Source organism: Etheostoma cragini, chromosome 12 (assembly GCF_013103735.1).
Source record: "Etheostoma cragini isolate CJK2018 chromosome 12, CSU_Ecrag_1.0, whole genome shotgun sequence".
Taxonomy (NCBI): Eukaryota; Metazoa; Chordata; class Actinopteri; order Perciformes; family Percidae; genus Etheostoma; species Etheostoma cragini.
The window spans coordinates 23,129,764-23,152,252 of NC_048418.1; the positions used below are offsets into that span (position 1 = coordinate 23,129,764).

At 41.0% G+C, this 22,489-nt stretch overlaps 2 protein-coding genes across 2 annotated transcripts in view; one reads left to right on the plus strand and one right to left on the minus strand.

Moving 5' to 3' along the window:
* Positions 1-3,509, plus strand: part of alg3 (ALG3 alpha-1,3- mannosyltransferase) — a 9,857-nt gene extending 6,348 nt beyond the window's left edge. Inside the window, exon 10 of the mRNA XM_034887504.1 lies at positions 3,492-3,509. The gene's annotated coding sequence lies outside the window, so the exon portion shown is untranslated. The remainder of the gene's footprint in view (positions 1-3,491) is intronic.
* Positions 642-13,894, minus strand: vwa5b2 (von Willebrand factor A domain containing 5B2). The gene is made up of 21 exons (XM_034887509.1): positions 13,731-13,894; positions 12,499-12,714; positions 11,308-11,533; positions 11,039-11,196; positions 10,338-10,469; positions 10,121-10,245; positions 9,302-9,478; positions 9,067-9,177; positions 8,264-8,466; positions 7,137-7,251; positions 5,896-6,081; positions 5,598-5,814; positions 5,164-5,501; positions 4,474-4,711; positions 4,037-4,390; positions 3,815-3,952; positions 3,314-3,442; positions 3,186-3,236; positions 2,645-2,756; positions 2,328-2,451; positions 642-1,754 (listed from the first exon to the last, which is right to left on the minus strand). The coding sequence occupies exons 1-21, from the start codon at positions 13,867-13,869 to the stop codon at positions 999-1,001; spliced, it is 4,245 nt and encodes a 1,414-aa protein (XP_034743400.1). The 5' UTR covers positions 13,870-13,894; the 3' UTR covers positions 642-998.
* Positions 13,895-22,489: the final 8,595 nt, after the last annotated feature.

Below are 22,489 nucleotides of genomic sequence, written 5' to 3' on the forward strand. Positions count from 1 at the left end.
AAAATATGGATTCTCAGGTTTCATTTTCAGATACAGTACATTATAGGAAGAGAAGAGTGCTAGATGAATTTGTGAATATTATCCTGTTTTGAGAACATTTGTTACATAGTTCTCTATCTGCCCATATTTCAACTGGCCTAATCATTTTCCCCTGCTTGATATTTTCAAAAACTAATTTATTGGTGCACAAATTATCTTGTAGGTTGTGTTAAGAAAGCTGACTATAAAGGAATATCATTAATATGATACAGAACTTGAACGCAGCAACAAAAGCTTTAAATTAATTGCGTATCTGGCAATAGCCCGCTGTATTTCCACTCGCCCAGTAGCCAAAAATTGTTTCCAGTAGTTAATATAATTTTACACAAATGTGTTAAACTAAGCGGCAGACAATCATGGCTATTTTTCTGATTTGTAACATAATTCATCTTCTTAGCACATAAGTATTGTGAAAAGTTTTGCAGGAGACTCAAACAGCAAAAGTGTGACATTTTATATTAAACAGAGATGTTACTTAACCTTGATGTTTTTTTTCATCTTTTTCTATGTATGGTATTGTTACACGTTACAAAAAAATGTCTAACATCCACAGATTTTTTTTATTTCCTTAACAATAATTTCCTCATTTAAAGAAAATAATCATCATTCCCATTCAACACAGACTGAATGTGATTATACACTTGGCAAAGTAATTCACTACATACAGTATATATTACTTAGAGCCCATTCAGGTCAAGGCATTCTTGTGATTGCATAAAGCAATATATTGATTTATGATAAAAGGCCACTTGGTATTTATAAAGTCTTACATCAGTAGAAATTTGCATGTGCAAAAAATTAACTTGGCACTAGGTTATGGTATTAGTTGATCCTGCAGATAAAATACAGGATTTACTCTTCCATGTAAAGGCGCTGCTACTTACAGTAGGAGTCACTATCATTGGCAACAAGTGATTATGCTAATCAGATGTGGCTCAGTTTCCTTAGAGATCTTTGTCTCACATATTATTGGGGTTGTAACACAGCATGTTGAGCTTGATGTTCTCGTCCCAGTGGCGCAGCAGCAGGAACAGCTGTCTGGCCGCTCCCTTCAGCCCTGCCAGGTCCACTCCCTCGGGCAGCTCCTGGCATCGCAGCCAATAGTCTGCCTTTGCCGCCATCAGCTCCCACTCCATGAAGTAGCCGGCACAGCGGTGCTCGAGCCAGGCTAGAGCCACAGCCGTGGCCCAGCTGGAGCCCTCCAGGTCCTCTTGAGCCAACTGGCTGCTTCCCTGGAGGTCCCCTGACTCTATTGAAGAACCTTCACACACATCTGTCTCTGATCCACGACCACTGTCTGCCTGGCCGGGGATCTGGCTCTGAGAGGGGCAAACGGAGAACTCCAGGGAGCCCTCCTCAGAGCTGGGGAGGTCAGGGGGCGAGGTGGCGGGATCTCGGTCAGACAGGTGTCTTCGACGTGGTTCCAGCATGAGGGGAGTGTCGTCTGGAGTGTGGTGGAAGGGAGGAGCAGTTGGTTTGGCGAGGGAGCAGGAAGAAGGAGAAAAGGTAACATGGTGGCTACTGGTGGCACCGGGGGGCTTGGTAGAGGTGGATAAAGATGGAGCACTGGGATACGTGCAGCGGAAGGGCGGGCTGAGGCTGCGGCGGTGGAGGCTGTAGGGTGAAGCCCTCTTTAGGCGGTCCAGGGGGATCTGGACACAGTCAGAGTAGATCTCTGTCAGGAGAAAAGCTCCTGATGCCAGCTGCAGACGCACCTGAGTAGACACCAAATGGACACGTATTAATAAGGCTGGGACGATATCCTTTTGTCCTAATTTGATTATTTCACGATGCATGGGTGCCGATTTGATTTGTATTGCTATTTTGAATTATTGCAATTCAGTAGCATGGAGTATTGGGATTTTCTTGTCCTCCTTTAACAAAAAGTACACTTGAATAATACACTTCTGGAGACACTATTGACAGACAAAACTGTTTTCTAAGAAGAATGCGTATCACATGTCAGTCAGACAGTCTGTGATTTATTTCATTTGTAAAAAAAAAAGTACATGACCTGTATTTTCTGCATTTTCTGCTTTTGCTTTGTTTAGCTAGAAACGCATATGATGCAGTCAACGTCAACGGTAAGGTATTAAAAGATTTTTAGGTCAATCATTGGTATAAAAATGATTGACTCAAGGGAAAACAATCGATTTTGAAAATCATTGCAAAGAAAATCCCAATACATACAATTTTTTTTTTTCACCCTTACAAAATATACATATGTGCATGCATGGTTTTGTGTAGTTAAGTATATACTGTGTGTCGTAAGTGGCTGCACAGCTCACCAAGGGCAGATAGTCTGAAACTTCCGTTTCAGGTTGTTTCTCATTTTCTGCAGACAGACAGTGGGACTTGAGAGGAACCTGTTTTCCTGATGAAATAGAGGACCTCAGTCTGCCCAGTGGAAATCTGTAATTTACAAAACAAATGTGTTTTTTGGGCATTTGAACATCTACACATTTGGGTGTAAACATAACACACACCCCTCACAGAAAAGAGGCATACTCTGTGAAGTAACCTGAGCCCAAACGCTGCTACCAAAGTCCCCTTTGCATTGTGATGTCACTTTCACAAGAAATATATATTAATGTTGAAGTCTTACCTGGTGCCAAAGAAGCTCTCCATTGACTTGCTCTCGATAGATCGCTGTGAACGAGTGCATGAGGTGCCTGGTATTGCTGGGGCTGTAGCAGAGTATGCACTGCCCCCTACACCTGAGACAGCAGTGTGGAATAAAACAAAGGTATTATGTCATAAGCAAAGGGATAAAGTGATGTTTCCTGACTGTGTTCAAAGACTCAGTTCACCCTTTGCATGACACATTAAATAGATAGAAATGAATTTTATGCCCCAAAATAGTCCCTTTTTTTAAAGAGACAAATGTTTTACAGTGTGTTTTGTTAATTATCCAAAGCAAAGGGGAAGATATTTTTGGAAGGAAATTTAACTATGGACGTTTGTCAATGCTGTGAGGACCTAAACTATCCATCATGCACTTGCTTTGGGTTGGAGTAGAGGCAGAAATCTGTTTTCCTCTAGTAATTCTGGTGAACTGAACCTCAGGGGTTGGATGTCAGACGCCTCTAACCTCGAGACTACACTGACTCTAGAGGGTTTTCACTGACCGAGTCGACAATACTTACTAGAGTCCCAGGATGTGAGGCTACAGGGTGAGGCAGGGGTGTCATCTCTGTCTGAGAGATACAAAGATTGTTGATGACCTAAAGTCTTGACAACAGAAATGGGTCGTGGCATCATTATGTCTGTCTACCTGTTGAGTTCCAGGTGTCCTCGATCTCTTCGCTGTCTTTGCTGGTGCGCCGTCTGCCCAAACCAACAGAATACGCCTTCTGCCTGCGAATACATGACTGGGAACTCCGCCTGTTCCTCACATGGAACCCTACACACACACACACACACACACACACACACACACACACTTAAATCAGTTTGATCCTCATAACACATTGTAAGAACAGGCATTGCACACTAACTAGTTATAAATTATATGGTGTATTTGGCAATGATTAAACTTCAGTTAAACTACTTGTCTCAATATTAAAGGTGCACTCCAGACATTTTTATATTTATTTTTATTTTTATTATTTTTATTTTTGTATGCCAGTAAGATAGGGGAATTGCAAGAAACAGATTAAAAAAGAATGGTCAAAAACTAAGCAGGCTGGATAGTACTTGTGTAAAATCATGTGCCTTTCTAAAATATATGACATCATTTTTGTCTGAGTGTGTGTGAATTGGCAGTATGCCATACCTGTGTTTTGGATGTCAATGCCTTCTGGCAAGCCTTTGTTGGGGTTCCTGTCAGTGGTAGTGAAGGCTGTGTACATGCAGATGATGTTACAATGCTTACTGGTCTGGATAGCCTTCATGCGGTATCGCTTGGCCGATCCTGAGAAAAAGTAAAGGATAGACAGTGTGTACAGTATAAGATATCATTTAAGATAAAGTGAGATGAACGTTTCAAGAGCCTCACCATGTCCAATGTCGCTCTCCTTCTCTGCCATTTTCTCAAAGTCCCTGATAACTGAGCGAGCAGTCAGTTGGTGAATGATCTCCTCCCATGGTCCCTTTCCTTTTACATCCGCCCCTCCTCCTTTACCTCCTCCTCCACATCCCTCGACCCCTGGTGTCTCTTGGCCGTCAGGGGTCCAGAGGTGCCCCAGGTCCACAGTGACCTCCCAGGATACAGGTCTGCCGCTCAGCAGGCCGTGAATGAGCGAACGGCACTGACCTGGTGGAGGGTCCTCTGGTGCAACAGCAGTAAAGAGGTACTCTGGGTCTGTGAAGCTGTCCCAGTCCATAGGTGAGGCGGGGAACAGGAGTCCATCTGAGGGTCAGAGTGAGAAAGAGAGAGATCGAAATGTGTCGGAGGTACATAAGAAGCCTGCTTTTCCAAGTACTATAGCTTACTGGAGTCGTTAAGGCTTCTGCGGGACAGTGTGCTTCCTGATGAGGGCTTTGTCTCCCCGTCGCTTTCGTCCAGCCTCCCTCCCAGCGTTTGGTCGAAGGAGACCCTCTCCAGAGCTCTCCTCAGGCGATGCATCTCCAGCTCGCCCTGGGGTGACGAGAAACTCCTTGCTGCCATGGTCGAGTGGGCCAGTGACTTGTGACTCCTACGAGGCTCCTCACCTCCATCCAGATCCCCACTCTGGTTGTTTAAGAGGTAAAATCAAACTTGAATTGTCTCTGCATCCACATATGTCTACAATGACATTATTTAAGGGTTATCTGTTTGTACAGCATCTATTTTTGACATGTTGTGCATCACAGTACTTCTGTGGTGTTCCTGCAGTACTTTGCCCTGCATCGGTTCGGGATGTACAATTTCTTTCAGAACATCTTTCAATAAACCTCAAGTAAGAGCTAGAAAGCAAAACATATTCTGGCTTTATTGCATTCTGGTTTACTTTGTAGGGGGATTAATTGATTCAATTGATCAAGATTTGGTCAAGATTTCTCACAAAGTAGTAGGTAGAGAGAGAAAAGAATTCTCTTTCCAGGACTGATAGATGAAACCATTTTCTCCTGTCGGACTATTTTGAAGCTTTGGTAAAAGTACGTTTTCATGTCATATTTTGCCTTTTTTACCATCAATCGTACCTTTTCTGCTTGATTATCAGGGGTTTCCACTGAGAGGTTTTGCTGCCATGCCGAGTCTGCCCAGCGAGACAGTGAGGATCTCTGTTCTGGACTGGCCATCTTTTCAAGACCTTGGGGCAGAGACCCTGTATCCAGCACTAAACCACTTGATTGAGGGTGGGGCAGAAAGACCCCGCCTGCAGAGTCAGAGTTGGACGAGGCGTGTATGTGTGAGTGGGACTGGGTTTGAAGACTCCGCTCACTACTGAGAGAGCAGCGAGTAAGGACATACTGCTCCTGGATGTAAGAGCTCTCCTGGATCCTCCTCCTCACATCACTGGACCAGTCTAGCCCCACATCTAAAGTGGATAAAATCCCAACATTAACCACAACAGTATGAGGTCATGATCTATTTACTACAAGACACGATGAGTGTCACATGATGAGTGACTGACCCGGGCTGGTTCCGAGATCTGTGTTCCTGGCACAGGAGAACTCAGAGGAGATTTCTCTGGAAATCTCCCTCAGCGCCTCCTCCAAGTCGGTGCCATCTGCACACGCCACCGCAGGCATTAACTCGGACACGGGTGGAGGGGAATTCTCACCATTTGACTGTCCAAAAACTGAACTTGTGGAGCCACGATGTACACCTTTACAGCCCCGGCCTTGAGACTATAAAGTAGTTAGATCAGAGATCTGTTTTTCCATGCACACACAGACACATGTACTTTTAAAGAATGTAATTACGTATACCTCTGTCTTTTTTGCTTTGAGATTCGTCATATCGTATAGAGTGCAGTATCCAATTAGACGATTCCCAGGGTATAGTGGAGGGATTTCATTGGGTGATAGAAAAGCCTCCATGTTTTCTGGCAGATACCAGTCAATCCGCACGTCAGTCAGCACAGGTTCAAAGGCCTTTTTCAGAGACTTTATTAACTGCGGAGATAGATCGAGCACATTATTTCTAAATGCAATGCTTTACAATTAATAGTGGTGGTAGTGGTGGTAGTGGTTTCCTTAACCCTTGGGTTGTCCTCGGGTCAAATTGACCCGTTTTAAAGTGTTTTGTATCAGAAATATGGATTTCTTTCAAACAAACTGAAAATGACATGGATGATTTCATGCAAAGTTCTTCAGGTAAAATTAATGATTACTTTTTTGGGTGCTTCATAGCACTTGAATTTTTTTTTTAATGGGTTTAAAGCAGTATCAGGACTAGATTTTACATCTACCCATCTGAGATCCACTCAGTGTCCTCTGATCTTAACTATTAGTCAAAATAATTCATACTTTCTGCCTTTTTAACTAAAGATGTATGCATAATTTGATAAAAATTAGGTATGTTGACCATGAATTCCAAGAATAGGTGTCAAACCTATTGTTGCACCAGCTCTGGTTTTTAAAAAAGCGCCAAAAGCATGGGAGAAGTGACAAATAAATCAGATAAAGTGACAAAAACATCGGAAAAGCAGAGAAAAAAAATGTTAATTTTTAATTTTGACCTGGAAGGACAAGTTCATGGCTAACGGGAGGACAACACAAGGGTTAAGTAAAAGAGCCAATACATTCACGTAAAAATACTCCAGTCTTGCATTCAAAATCTTAATCAAGTAAAAGTACAAAAGTATTATTAGCATAATGTAGGCGGAGAGGACAATACATACATACACACCTGGACTCACTTTAATACCTGGACACTTTAACACTTGACTCAACACTAACACCTTTGACTGATAATTTATGGTAAATGTCTTTTTATGTCTTTTTATAGCCAAAGGTTTTATTAGTATTATTATTACTGTTATTATTGTTACCTTTATACTGTCTTCTATACTGTATTCTTGCTAAATTGATGCTGGAAATTTTAATTTCCTTGCGAGAGTCATCCCAGAAGGATTACTCAAGAGAGGTCTAAATCTAAGATAAAGCTCATAGTTGTTCTGCAATTGATATTTTTCTCCATTAGGTGGCAGTGTTGCAGGGCTGCTGACCTTGGGCTGGAGTCTCTCTTCCTCATCTAAGAACTCAGTAGTCCCTCCTGTCAGTTTGGCAACGCCCTGAAGGAGTCTCCTGCAGGCTCGAGGACCAAGGCCCAGGCCAAAGCATCTGCAGAAGAGACAAAGTATTACATCCTTACCACATCCCTTGAGAAATTTCATATCATACCACAACTATTATGTGAAAATTGGCTTCACTTTCTGCTATTACAGAGTGGTACATATACGTACAATGTGTTCTGTAACCTGGTTTTCCCATCGGAACAAATTAATCACTAGCCTCTTGCAAATCGGACTTATGTAAGTATATATTTTTGAACCCCTAATGGCACACAGAGGCTTCCATTATCTAAGGAAAGAGAAAATCTGGAGTCATCAAACAGACAGAGCTGTTATTTGGGCGAACAGAGGGATCACAAGCCATTTGGCTAATTGAGAGTTTGAAAAGAGCAGGGGACAGAATCATTGAAAAGGCCGAAATCTTGCTTGTCTTTTAAAACAGCAAGTCTTTTACACATACAAGAACAATTTTTTAGGACTATGAATACAGAAATTAGTTGGACTGAAATGTAATGTCACTGAAACAAAGCAATAGTCCCATAGGGTGCAAAGGGGACATCCAAAATACAGTGTGGAAAGTCAGTCCAGCAGGAGAATACTAACGAAAGATAATTTTGTTTTGTGCATTGCTGAAGGGCCGGAGGAAAACCAGAGGGGCGTGACTCTTACTGCAGAGAAGAGCACTTAACGGGATTACTGGGCGGGACAGAAAAATACCTCAGCCCTTTCTTTTTCTTTCTTTCTTTCGCTATGCTTTGGTCTCAGTTCTTCAAGATCACTGTTTGCATGTGTCCCCTCTTTTCCTCTCTTTCCTTCCCCCACATGGTGACTCTGTCATTTCCATCACCTCATTCTGCCTGCACTCACTGCACTCCATTCCTCTCAGCTTCCTTGTCACCCACAATCATTTAATGTCCTATCACACACTAGCTATAGAAAGAAATCTCTGTTAGTGTTTTTGCTTCATATTGGATGTCCACCTGATATCTCTATGTACAATCCTTTACACAGGATTCCCATAGGTTAAACATCTGATCGGGAGTTAAGTTTTATCTCAGTACCTGCCGGCGCATGTGTTTCTGCGGACCAGCTCCAGCACTTTAGCCACATTGCTGATGGATCCATCTGTGATGATGAAGACCTGGCGAGGATATGAACGTTGCATGGGCTGCTGGTACAACCAGGACAACGCCCCCAGAAGGTTAGTGCCTCGCATGTCGGCTCTCATCCTCTGGACGTACTCGTAGGCCTGCATTAGAGTGACCTGTATGCAGGGAAAAATCAAAAGAAAGATGTTCTCAGAGAGTAAAGGTGGGAGAAGTGAGCATCAAAAGACAACACCTGTTGAACTGCATGAAGTCGCCTGTGCAAATGTTGTCGAGATATCTGATTCCCCAATTACCCTGTGAGGGTGGCAAAGAATTGAATTGGCACATCTCTAATAAAGAGAGAGCAAACACACGCACATTTGCACCTGCCTTAAAACCACTTCAACTCACACTGTGGACAAACATGCCTGACAGGAGAGGAGCTGGAAGGACAACTCGTGCAAAATGCATGAAAGGTCACCATATGGCCGGTAGTATGTGCGAAGACTGTTTGTCTTTGCAGCCCCTGGTCTGGATAGAACCTGATACTCTGCTACTAAGGCAACCCAAGGAACTGACCTATTGCCTGATTAGAGAGTACAGAAAATGGAACAGATAGTCCTGTTTGGTCGAAAAACATCTGCTTTCAGGATCCAAATGGTCCATGTGTTATATTTCACTGAAAACAATGCATATGTAATTAAGAATAGAATATGTTTAACAAGACATATTCCGATGAATATCTAATTCAAGCAAGGTTATTGAGTAAAACGTACATCAGTGCAGAGCTTGCTGGAGGTGAACAGGGGCTTGATGGTGGTGCCAAAGCCCACAATGTTGAGCATTGTGCCAGAAGGGAGACTCTTCAATGTGACCACCATGGCGTCCTGTGAAAACAAGAAGGACCAGACACGCATGGGCCAGATTAATGTACTGTATGTGCTCAAATCCAATAAGTAAATTTTAGTTAGTTTCATGCATTCGTAGGTTTTCATCCTGCCTGCAACTCACCTTCACACGATGGATGTTCGCGCCACTCATGCTGCCACTGCGATCGACGAGGAACAGCAGTTCTCTGGTGGCTTTGTGCAGCTCCAGAGGTTCTCGCAGCAAGTTGGGACAGAAATTAAGCATCAAGACGGGGCTGCACAGAATGTCCTTATGGTATCGCTTCCTTACAAACTCCAGCTGCAGGCCAAGTAGAACATCAGCATGTTTTTATACCGTAACACAGTCATGAATTGGGATTTAACCCTTGTGTTATCTTCGGGTCAAATTTGATTTTTTTTTCAAAATATCTATGTCAGAAATATGGGTTTCTAAATTTAATAAAATAATGACCCAAAAATGACACGAATGATGGCTTCCACACATCGTGCTTTGCAAGTACAACTAAAGACAGGATCTCTACTTTAATTGACTTTTGGTTGTTTTATAAAACAAAAAATTTGCATTTGAATTTTTTGTTTTTCAAAACCAGACGGAACGTTGACATATACCCTTCTGTAATTATCCTTCACATTTTCTGCATTTTTAACTTATTATTATATATAATATATTATATTATTAGGTATTATTTCCTATAGGCTATATGAGGTTTATTGACCAGGAATTCCAAAAATGTAGCAAATGTAAAACTGGTAATAAGTTGGTGTTAGTGGTGTTGATACCAGGTAGTGAAAAGAAGCATTAAACGCAAAAGTGTCAATAAAAGAGACAAAAACACCAGAGAAAGTGTTGATTTTCAGGACGGGTACATGGTCGAATGGAAGACAACACAAGGGTTAAAGGGCAAATAAAGAGAGCAAAGCAGAGTGAGGAACTACCAACCTTCCTCTCAGGTTCGGAATATTTTCGAGAGCAGTGAATGAAATCACGGCGGGAACAGATCTGCTGCTCATACTGGCTGAATGACAGCCTGCCTCTCTCTAATATGACCAATGGGCTGTGAGGTTCTGTGAAAAAAGGTAATAAGAAATATCAGATGGAAAAACCGACACAATAAAGAAAGAAAGACAAAAAATAGGGATAGTTTTCAACTGCTCACCACTGAGGTGCAGAATGATCTCAATGTGTCTGTCATATGGATGCTCCTGTGCCAGGGTGATGTAGGTCGCAGAGGCACTTTGGGCACTGGGGTCTGCATCTGCCCTCAGAGCGTGAGTGGGGCTCTCCAGTCCTACCAATCAGTTTAGGAAGAAATAAAGAGATCATAGGTTTTAAAGCTATGGTGCATGGTTTCTGACGAAACCCATGATGAATTCTACGTAATGACGGACCGTGACAGACTCCATGCAAGTTTTATTTCCTCTTCCTCTCCACAGATGAACATTGCCGTTGTTCTTTCTCACTTAAAACGCTGTCCGCGAAACTACACCAGACTACACCAAACATAGCCATACTGAGAAATCCAGAGAGTGTTTTGAGTTTTGAGAATCTTTGCATCAACTCATTTGGATATGGGTTGAATGTAACGGACGTTCATTAATGTAAAACACTATGGCTTTAATTAGTTTTGGATAAGTCATATTTAATGCAAGATATATAAACACCACTTATGCAAATTACATATTCATTTATGTGTGCTTTTCTTTTTCTGAAGCACGCACTGTCTACTGTATCTCCTGTGGATTTTGTGTTCTGGCTGTGCCCTCTCTGTAAACCCCATTCATTTTATTGTGTAATAAGATTTCCAATGACTGAGTAAAGAACCAGTGAATCAAAAATATCGGAGAGGAAAGGCAGTACCGGCCAGTAGGCAGGCCCCTCTGACCAAAAGCTGGAAGTTGAGTTCATAAGGTGCCAGGTTGGCAACTGGATTGGTGAAGATGGCATGGGCACACTGCTGCTCCGAGTCTAGGGCCCGGTCTTGTTTTCCTGAGGTGGCACCGAAACAGCTGGTTGGTCTTAGGAAGAGAGAAATGTAGAATATTTAGGAAAATACAGTAGTCAGTTACATGTAATTCATTGAGATGTACTGTACAATGTTCGGTAATAGTTGTGTGCGACATGAATACCCGGTTTCTTCAGATTTCCCCCCATTTTCACTCTTGCTTGGAGTCATCCGGCCAGTGACGATAGGAGTAAGCAATGTGGGGTAAACAATGCGGATTGCTCCATTTTCTAATGTGGGGAGCTCTAGTGTGGTGCTTATGATAACGGACACTATGTCCATTGGGCCGATGACCCCTGTGCCCACGATGAAGGTGGATCTTTCAAGGTCTTCATCCAGGATGAGATGTCCTAAAGCAGAAACACAGCGGTTACTCCCATCATGCAACAATTCAAACACACATAGTGGACCAGGATGGGAAGGGACGGCGGCAACTCATCTTTTATTAAAAAAAATAATACATTTTTATTTATATTAACCGTTATCAATGTTTTTTGGATCCTCTTCTTGACACTGCACTGCTCTCTCCCAATATCTCAAAATACTATACATTCTTGGCAAATACATCAAAACACATCATAATCAAAATATCAAAAAGTATTTGCCACAGGCAGCTCTTCCATAAAGCACACTGTAAAGTACTAAAAACACATTAATCACCTTGTTGAGTACTTTACTATGTAAATTAAAGTCCAGTACTCACTGACATGGATCTCAATGTATTTTATAAAATGAATCCCATCATATATTAAGTAAAATGAAAATATGGGATAGGAAAAGTTAAAAGAACCCTACGTCTGCTCTCCAAAATGTTTGAACTACAAAAAATCAACAAATAAAAAATCTAACCTGCTCTTCTGAACCACTAATCATTTTTGTACAGTCCCAAATATAGTATAGTTTATTATTGACTCAAAATAATCTACAGTCCGCAAAAGGGTTACTTAAATCTGCTTGGTGTTGGCTGTATTAAGAGAAAGTATTCTGTGCACATGATGCCAATAAAAGTTTCCAATAAAATACTACACTCTTCAAGTTGATGTATGTTTTTACTAAGTGAACACCATTTCACCATTAGGCAGGCAGCCAAATCTATTTGTCTCCCTCCTTGTCTGTCCTTGGTCTACACTCACAGAGGCTAAAACAAGACGGAGAAGGGACTTTACTTTACTGGGGCCATATTTTTATTCATGCAGAGACCAGATCATCACAGCAGTGGACAACGGGTACTACACTATAGTACAAATGAGCATTTTCATCTTTATTAGTACTACTATTTACTAGTATAATACAGGAAGTCTCCGCCATTCCTCACCGTTGGTGCATTGCATGTCGAGGCTGGAGCTCCCACAGCAACCCCACTCCCGGCCATTCCCACAGTGGCCTGGAAGACAAGATCCAGGGCAGCAATCCAAACAGCAGTCCTTCAGCTTCCCTCGGCTTTGGATCTGGACCCCCATCAACCGGCCTGCAATCACCGCCTCAAAGCCCACCACGACCTCCTTTTCCCCGAGAGGGTACACAAAGACACCTAGATGACCAAAACAAAATTTGACAAAAAAATCAATGATTTCAGATGTTTGCATCAATTTAGCAAGCAACTACACTGCAAAGCTTACTCACTTTAAAGGTAAAAGTTTGTTTTCAAATTACTGATTTGAGTTTTCCTGTATCAGACTGTCCGACTGATTTTGGTACTGTTGGAATTTGGTAACTTTAAAGAATAGATTGACTTAAGGTGCTTTGCTCCTAATCTAAAAAGTGTTATTACTTCTCCAGTGCAACCTTTGTTGTTGAAGGAGACAGCTCTTGATCTACAGTTCAAATTATCTGTGGTGTTCCTCAAGGGTCAATCCTTATCCCTCAACTGTTTTCTGTTGATAGCATAGTTTTTCTCTCAGTCACAACATTTGTTTATGATGAATTTTGTTACTGCTATGCCGACAACACCCAGTTCCACGTCTCAATAAAGCCAGTAATGCTAAGCCCACATTAAATCCATGTGTCATGATGTCGTATACTAAAACCAGACATCACAACATTTTGTGATAAGAAATCTAATCTAATATTACATAAAATCTAAAAAAAAAAAATAGGATTAATTAATGGAATCTGCTTTTTTAACTCAAATATTAGGTATAATTCTGTAAAAATGAGGGTTATTGACCATGAATTCCAAAAAGTAGAGTAAAACTAGTAAAGTGGTGTTAGTGAAAACTTAAAAAAAATGTCTGAAAAAGGAATGAAAATGTAAAATTTGTGTCCATTTTTGACTTGGGTAGGACAACACAAGGGTTAATTAGCTAAGTTCAGTCCATTTCAACCAATGAAATTTAGCTCATACTTTAACTGACAAACATTGCAGTGTATAAGAAAAAAATTGAGTTGGCTGCTATAAACATTGGCCTGTTATTTGCTGTTTTGAAGCTTGAGTAAAGTGAGTTGTCTACTTATTTTTCTAAACAATCTTGTGTACTTCTTCAGTCAAAGTAAAGTTCTGTTAAAAATACAGCTGATTGTTATTACTGATGCTAAGAGTGTACTCACCTTCTACAGACTCTACGTCAGCATTAGCGTAGGTCAGGTGTGCAGTGATGCCCAGGGAGCAGCCGTTGGCACAGGACTTGATGCAGGAGGCCTTGAGTAGCAATGGTTCCCATGTAGAGCAGTTCCTCAGTCCCACCATCTTTTCTGGGCAGCAACACACCTCTACTGTGCTGGTTGCATGAAAACGAAGGTAAGTGAAATGGTTTGGGCTGTCAGGAAGAGGAGCGCGTGAGTGTGCATTTAAATTCTCTCATTTTCCATTCTCAGAGCAATCACAGCGATCAAATCGGATTTCTGCTGCAGTGATTAAAATCATCTAAACTGTACACTGGTTTCAAATTTTTCTATGTGTAGTCCATGTGACTGCCAGATATCTATTTATACGTACAACATATTAGCTCTTAGACATGTAACCAAGCTGTCTCCTCTCCTCAGGCTCCTAGCAACCAACTATGATGGCTTAAGTGTAAGAGGCTTTGGTCAATCATTAACTTTGCAGGGCAGTATACTACACTATAGATCATGCCTATCATATGTGGCCAACCTGTATGCAAATCCATGTAAATTTATGACTACTATCTCAAACTTACTTAACAACACTGTTAGATAACTGCAAAGAACTTGGATAGTAATAGATGGTAGTCAATACTCTCCTGCTTTTTAACAGAAACTTGGTAACACACCAACTAATCCCAGTTCCTGTGAGTTTCCATTTCTATAACTCAAGGTGTAAGCAATTCTTCATGACTGACCACTTAATAACTTTAAGTGCAGCAGGTGCAGAGACCAGGGTGCAGATTACAGCTTAGCGAATGGTAGACTGCACAAAACTGTGTATGTGTGTGCAAACATACATGTGTGCAGTTGTGTGCGTGTGTGTGTGTTTGCTGTGGTCCAGGTAATGATTTTTTCACATCTACCTTTCTAACAAGATCAACAGCCTCCATCTGGCTCATGACAGGCAAATAATAAATGCCTGGTTTGCTAAAGTAGGACAAACTGATGCTGTCACAAAACACACAAAAGTAAGTCTGTAGACTGGGAGAGTCAGAGCTGTGGCAAAGCTGATAAATATGCCAGTCAGCTTTATAAGTCGGGGAAAAACAGATAATGACTGATATACATATTATGGGTTGGTGTGTGGTTTTAATTACAGGGTGGTACCAAATTAATTATGTAAACAGTACATACACACAGCACATACTAACCCTGTAAAGTTCATTCTGTAACTCAAATGCAAGTATTACATGCAGTAACACATTTGGAAAGTAACTATAAAAGCTGTTATCTTGTAAAAAAAAAAAAAGCGTTTAAAGTAAATCCAAATCTTACAATGTAAAAACTCTGCATAATGTGAGGTTTAGTTATTCTGTCTGGGTTTTTTGCAGTAGCATATCTGAACAAGAGTTGGCTCTCAGCAATACTGCAGTCCCCTTACGGCAGTTACAAGCTCCAGATAACTAGCAAATTAATCATCAAGGAACACTTACTGTACTGTGCTGTTCAGTGCAGGGTCTGCTAATCGGTCTCTGTGTCCAGTGTCTGCATCACTCCACCATCTGCCTGCAGGTTTCCCAGTGATCCAACGGTAGGACTTTTCCTGGTGGCAGATACTGCTCTCTATCTCTCTCTCTCTCTCTCTCTCTCTCTCTCTCTCTCTCTCTTTCTTGCTCTTTCTCTGGCTCCACAAATCCAGCAGTTGCCTTATAACAAAACAAATCATTTCACATAGTAAAGTCATATATTCAGAGATATGACATTCAATTATAGTACAAAACAGTATGATATGAATACGAATATCATTCGTATGCACTAAAAAGTTATTGCTCGTACAACCTACTAGACATTCATGCAAAATCTGGAATAACTACAGTATATAAACTGTATTTTGTACCAGGCAATCAGTTTATAGATACAGAGCTGATCAGAAACTATCATCCCGAACCTGCTGTTCGGTCACAAGCTAACACACAAGTGTAAGTGAAGCAGAGCCTGCTTTTCATCCAGACAATTGGCTGTGATGGTAGCACCACCATTGTTCATGGTTAAGGGGGGGGGGGGGGGGGGGGGGGGGGGGGGGGGTGTCAGACAGATAGCAGCAGCTGTCAAGCAAGCAAGTAATAGATACATATGACCACACAACAAAATATTTTCGCTGTGTTCATTTTTATCCATTTATGTAATTTTTAGACAAATATAAAATAAAGCATAAAGCATACATATGTCTTCTTTTGCTGTGGTTTGCTTCTTATTATACCTTATCTGTATAGTCTTTATCATAGACTGATGTTTGCAATATCACAATAACAAGGTTGAGAGATAGTAAGATTGTTTGTTCCAGTGTGTGTGCGGTGTGTGTGTGTGTGTGAGAGAGAGATGGGGGGTGGGGGGGTGTCACTGTACTTCCAATCAGTGTCCCCTACTGCCTCCACACGGCCATTTCATTTTCTCTGTCTCCGTCTTGCATTGCCAGGCCTATCTCTACAGCGCTACGTCTCTATGTATTTATGTGGTCTGGGTCTGGATTATGAACGAAGAAATTGAAGTCAATTTCATAAAGTTATTTCAAATTAGGGGGGGTGGTTTACCTAGTTACCTGGAAATCCATTTCACTAACGTTAGCTGTGTTAAAAAGACTAGCAAGTAACTACCAGTACCGTTAATTGTAGTTTACACATTGACAACAATGTGTATTCAGGTAATAACGTAGCTAATGTTAACTAGCCAGACAAGTGTGGAAGACTAGGGTGAGTCCATTTTAAATTAGTTCAGCTAGATGATCAACGTAACTGTATTTTAGATTATATATATGATCTGGTGACGTTGGTTAACCCTCCTGTTGTCCTTGGGTCAGATTTGTCCCCTTTAGAAAATGTCTATATCTGAAATATGGGTTTCTTTTTGACCAAATTACCACAAGAATAGGTTGGATTGAGGGTTATGGACCACAAATACAAAAAAGTAGTGTAAATAAAGGTGGTGTTAGTAAAAACTTTCAAAAAAAAAAGTCTGAAAAAGGGACGAAAATGTCGATTCTTTTGTCCGTGTTTATTTACATTTGTATTGTGTAGCCATAAGCTAGCTACAACTGTTGTTAGCTGTGCTGCTGCTTAGTCCATTTTAACCAAGTCTGGTATAAGCTGAAAAAAAACCGAATTAAAACAGAACTAGCTAACGTTACTTTGTACGGAAGTTCATTTCCGCCAATGTGATTGAAAAAAGCGTTCCTGTAAATCCTTACTGTGAGAGACTTTCTCAAAATAATGAAGTATCTCACAATAACTCATTATTGATGAGAACCCGACGCATTCTTTGGATGTTTCTCATTAAAATGACTTACGTTGAGGAGAATGGGTTTCCATAACTTAACTAAAACCAAATCATATAGTAAAAAGACAGTTAGGTTAACCCTACCACAGTTTAGGTTAGGTTAGGTTTTATCCAGAAAACCCCTCTTACCATTTTCACTTAAAGGTTCATGCTGCCAAGCACTTGCTAATGTCAAGTTAACCTTGTTCATGTAGCACACACAGAGCTAAGTTAGCCATAGACTGTTTCGTGGTAAAATACCTCTGCCTTTGGACCTTAAGGTTCTTTCTGGTTTATATCTAATTGGCATGTTTTATTTACTGGTTACACTGGGTGCAAGGACCTTTAGAGCTTTGTACACTACAGTACAGGGTTTTATAATCAATTCTAGTTTTGACGGAGACCCAATGCAGAGAAGAACAGGTGTAATGTACTCTTACTAACATGTGCAGCCGCATTTTGAATTACCCGTAACAGCTGATTTTGGGAGGCAGGTTAAAAGACCAATGCAGTTGTCTGCTCTGCTTGTTATTTATGTATGTATTAATTTCTCAGAGCTTGAGTCTATTAACCTCAAATAATGCAGAACATTGCAGTTCCAGCAGAGGAGAAGGATAACTGTCAGAATGGACTGCAACTCTATATGAAGAAGTTTCCACATTGTGACACTAGATGTCAGTCTTTTCAAATCAGCTGCAGCATGACAGCATTGGACTGGGATCAGCTTTTTTCTCCCTTTTTTGCTGTTTGGTGGCTCCAAACAGGCACTGTATTAAACTTTTAGTTTTGTCTATGACTCCCGGCATAATGTTTTATTCTATTTAATGTTGACTGTTTTCCTTTACTCACAGCTTTCAAAGACGTGGCATAAAAGAAGAACTACAAATAATGACATAACTTAATGTATTTCTCAGTACAGACTTCTTAACATATACGTATGTTTGTGCATATGTATTGCAATTGATTTTACAGTAAGATTTCATGCTTAAAATTCGTTCTACCTTTGCTTTTATTTTTTGCATTTCATATTCATACTAATTCTTCATTCACAGGTTGTCCCATAATGCAGTTTACACATGACATGGAGCCGGGGTTTTGGAAGCTGAGTGGGATTGTTGAGTGGGTTGGTGTGTGCTCATGGAAGCTGGACAAGAGAAAACAACAACTGGACATGCTGTCATAGCAGAGACATCGCACCAGAGGGAACCCACAGGATCACACAATGGTAAGCAGCATCTTTTAAAACTATTTCTTTTCTGTACTTGTACCATATGTGTTTCACTGTTAATTTGCAACATCAAGTGTGAGTATATGCACTGCAGCCCTGCTATAAAGCACATCTGTGTATAACAAATAAATGGTTTGATCCTTTCTGTTTCAGTTCATTGTAGTATTAGGTGCAAAGAGCATCAGTCTGTATCTTAACTAAAAGCATTGAGCTGGCCCAATGCTGATACAGCACATTGGGAGGCACATCTTAGCCTGTCCTCCCTAAAGGACATCCACCTGCAGATGTAGAGTAGCTCCAATACCAACCAGCCCACCAACCAAAGCCTGAAAGAGCAAAGGGAAAGAAGGGCATGTGGCCAACCAAGGGATCAAGTGCAGGTTTTCCACCCTTAAATTTAACTCAAATGTCAAAGATGCTGCCTCCAGTATCACAAAGGGGCCAACTCCATGTCATGTCTGGGTTGAGGAGACAAAGGACCCTTCGTTTTGTTCATAAATTCACAAACAGAACCACATTTAGGTTAAAAATATGACATTGAATGACAATTTTCTTTTTAAATCATATTTGCCTTTTTAACTGTATTTTTGCTTGTTTTAACTGTGAGGTGTCCTTGAATGCTATGAAAGGTGCCCATAAATAAAATTTATTAAAATAAATAAAAAAATTATTATTGTATCATGAGTCAATGGGCCTGTGTAAAAAAATATGAGCAGTGTTTCAACATACACCAATCAACCACATTCTCATTATCCCTCCTATTTAGGCAAAGTGGACATTTCATTATTGAACAGTTGGTGCTTAATGTGCATTTAATCGCAGTTAATGGGCTTGTTGAGGTCATAATAGATCTAATTAACAACATGTGTGACAATGACCCAACGCAGGCCTGTGCAGACGAGCTGCTTCTGCTTGACTATTGTCAGGGGGTTCAAGTGTCTGTCTGTGTTGAAATGTTGGGAACCTCTTCTCCGCTGCGTACCCCACTGACCTAGATTTCAATTGTTTTCTGAGTGAGACAATGGGGAGAAATGGTTTCATAATGGAACACAATACCTGGGTGTTATTCAACCCGATTGTTGTGAAGGTTCTCATTGTGGTGTGATTTTGTACTGAGCATTATGGGTTTTCTTTATATAACCTGCCCAAGCAGCCCTCCAGCCAGGGAAGAGCCTCTGCACCCCAATGTAAATCCCTTCTAGACGGTTCAACAGCTGATTGTGCGTTCACATATATTTCTACAGCCCAGCTAGTCCAATCACTGCGATTTCTTTATTTTTCTTGCATAAAATCTTATTTTTCCAAGCAATTTGATACTGAACATTTTTAACCTGAGTTAAACCAGATTTTTGTGGCTCAGTAAAAATTGAGGACAAACCAATAGACATCAATTGAAGCGTCACATGGGGAAAAAATCCCCGTCAATGACTGTTTAAAGTCCTCCAACCTACCAGAAAAGTGCTAACTTAATTCAGAATGTAGGGCGAGTCTGTGCACTTATGCTTAGACTGCAAAAAACAATTGAATTTACTGTTAAGGAATGAAATTGTAATTGTCTTACAAACCCTTAAAAAGCTGTCGTTGCACCTGTTACACCTATGTGTGTTACATGTGCTTCACACGCCATGGCTATGCAACTTTTCAGAGTAGGCAGGGCAAGGAACTTTATTTGTAAAGCACATTTCAGACAAAGGGCAATTCAAAGTGCTCTACATTAGGCAAAACATACCTACTTTTATTTGTGAGATAAGATGCCCTAAATTCAATAAAAGGAGATAAATTAGAAAAATGAATCAATCAAAGGCCCAGAAGACGGATTTATTGGATTTAGAATTGACTAAAGTTGGTCAGGAAGTTGGTTTCAAGATGTACATGAGGTCCCTAAGTTAGTCACAGAAAAACATCCAAACTGCCATTAATTAAAAGAATTCATCTTGATAGAGATCTAGCCCATTTCCAATAAAACAAGTGATTACCCGAACAATAATGCATCAGGTTTAGATCATATAATAAAGCATAACTACAAAGTGTCCACAATCCTTTGACTAGCAGTATTAAGAGTTGAATGCAGCCACCGTTGGACAAGGTAGAACATCACCGTTTACGGAGATAGAGATAGGCAGGCGGAGGTGAAAAAAAAGAGACAGAGCGCTCTGTGCTTTGTGGATAGATGAAGGAAGAGTGAGCAAAAGGCAAATTAATCAAAAGGACATGAAAGGCAGATGGATCGAGGGAGCGAAGCAATGAAAGAGTGCCGCCCGTTTGTCCCATGCCGTTCCCGCTTCGCTCCGCCTGAGCCTGCTCTCAGATCTCGGGGCCATTGTGTTGCCCGGGTGCATGGAGGGGGCTGGGGCACAATGCACACAACAAAACACACACACACACACACACACACACACACACACACACACACACACAAACACACTAACAAACGTCTGAAAGCAAGGCTTTTTTTTGTCTTACTCTGCCTCCTCACCCTCTTTTTTGTTTCTCACTAGCAGTTTCTTCACTATTAAATCATTTGATGTAACCAGAGTTGGCTGCACATACTTTGAGTGAAACAACACACAGTCACACACACACTCTCTAACACGTACTGCATGTTGTTGTCAGTAGGAACTCAGTGCTGGATTGTTGCAGCAGTGGACTGCTCTCTTTGATAATATCCTGCTAGATTCGGCCGCCACTCTTTTTTATCGTTCAGCCAGTGAGTTGGCTCAAAGTTGTTCGGGTTTCTGGTCTGCAAAAGACTCCTTTCTGGATCCATTTAGCCCGTGACTGTGACCATGCCCCTGTCTGATCACTGTGGTGCACAGAACATGTTCATTGTGTCAGTTTTTTACTCAGATCCCGCTTTGCAAAGAAGTTTCTCATCCAGTGTGGTAGCATACTGTAACATGAATATGTACAGTAATGTGTCCTTAAATATGAAGATGCGTTGACGTACAGAGTTGCAGTGGCAGGGTCTGGACTAAGAAAACTTGTATGTCTGATTTTGACACAGTACGTATCGGCATCCTCCAGCACACCGAAAAGCAACTACTCGGGCTCAATAAACTGTGAAAGTACTAAATACAATTAAATTGAGATTCCTCAATGCAGAATTGCAACTTGAATGCCCATGAGTTTTCAAATGTCACTCCTCCTAAATCTCAATGTCTCTGAATACATAAGATTCTTTAAGTGAAAATTGATAAGACATCATAGCTTTTAATTACATTCAACATTGTTAAAGATACACCATGACAACTACTATTTTTAGTCATGGTTCCATTATCTTTTATTTTGAAGGTTATTGCCACTGTACATCGCACCCCCAACCTGCACCCACAGACCCCCCCCCCCCCCCCCCCCCCCCCCCACCCGAGTTTTTCTCTCCTCTGTCGCACTAAATGCTTGTTTTGGGGGGAATTACTAGAAAGGTGGGGTCTTTGGAAATCAAAGAGTGTGGTCTGGACCTACTCTTCTTGAGACAACTATTGTTATAATTGGGTACCATAAATAAAATTGAATTGAATTGAATTGAATTAATACGAGGTGGTCATGATGCTTTACACATTCACTGTGATGTTTTTTAGGTAGATGTATCCACTTAATGTTATTTTTTGAGTTGTAAAAAAGGACTTGTTACAGTAACTACACACGTTTACCTTTTTCAAATGTAAGGATTTAGACACATGTGAGCTCATGTGTTCTGTGGCACTTATACTTTTTTCTAAAAAAATGTTATTCAACCAGAAAGATGCACTAGATCTTCTTGATTATGTCAAGTCAATATGTCGGTTTTACTTGCAGGTGCAGTGACAATAAACAAGCAAAACTTTTGACAATAAACGCAAGAAGCTAAAAAAAAAAAAAATTGGATTCAATGAATCTTTGGGAATAAAAACATGCTCAAAACGCCCGTTTTTTTAACGTATCTTTATGTAACAAAAGTAAAGTTCAGCAGAGAAAGACAAAAGTGATGTGAACTGACAATATTTTAATGGGGCAGATAAAAGACTGTAAGTGATCAATGGAGGCGGCGGCCAAGTGATGCCCGGGGGGACGGCTTTGATGTGGGCATCCTCAGAGGGACACCGGGGACAATGCTCTCTTTGAGGGGCGCGCAGAACGCCAGACACTTCCCTCTCTCGCTCTCTCACACTCCGTCCCTCGACGTCTCTCCATCTCCTCGCTCCTCTCACGCTGTGACTCTCTGGTTCAGACGTCTCTCTCGGTC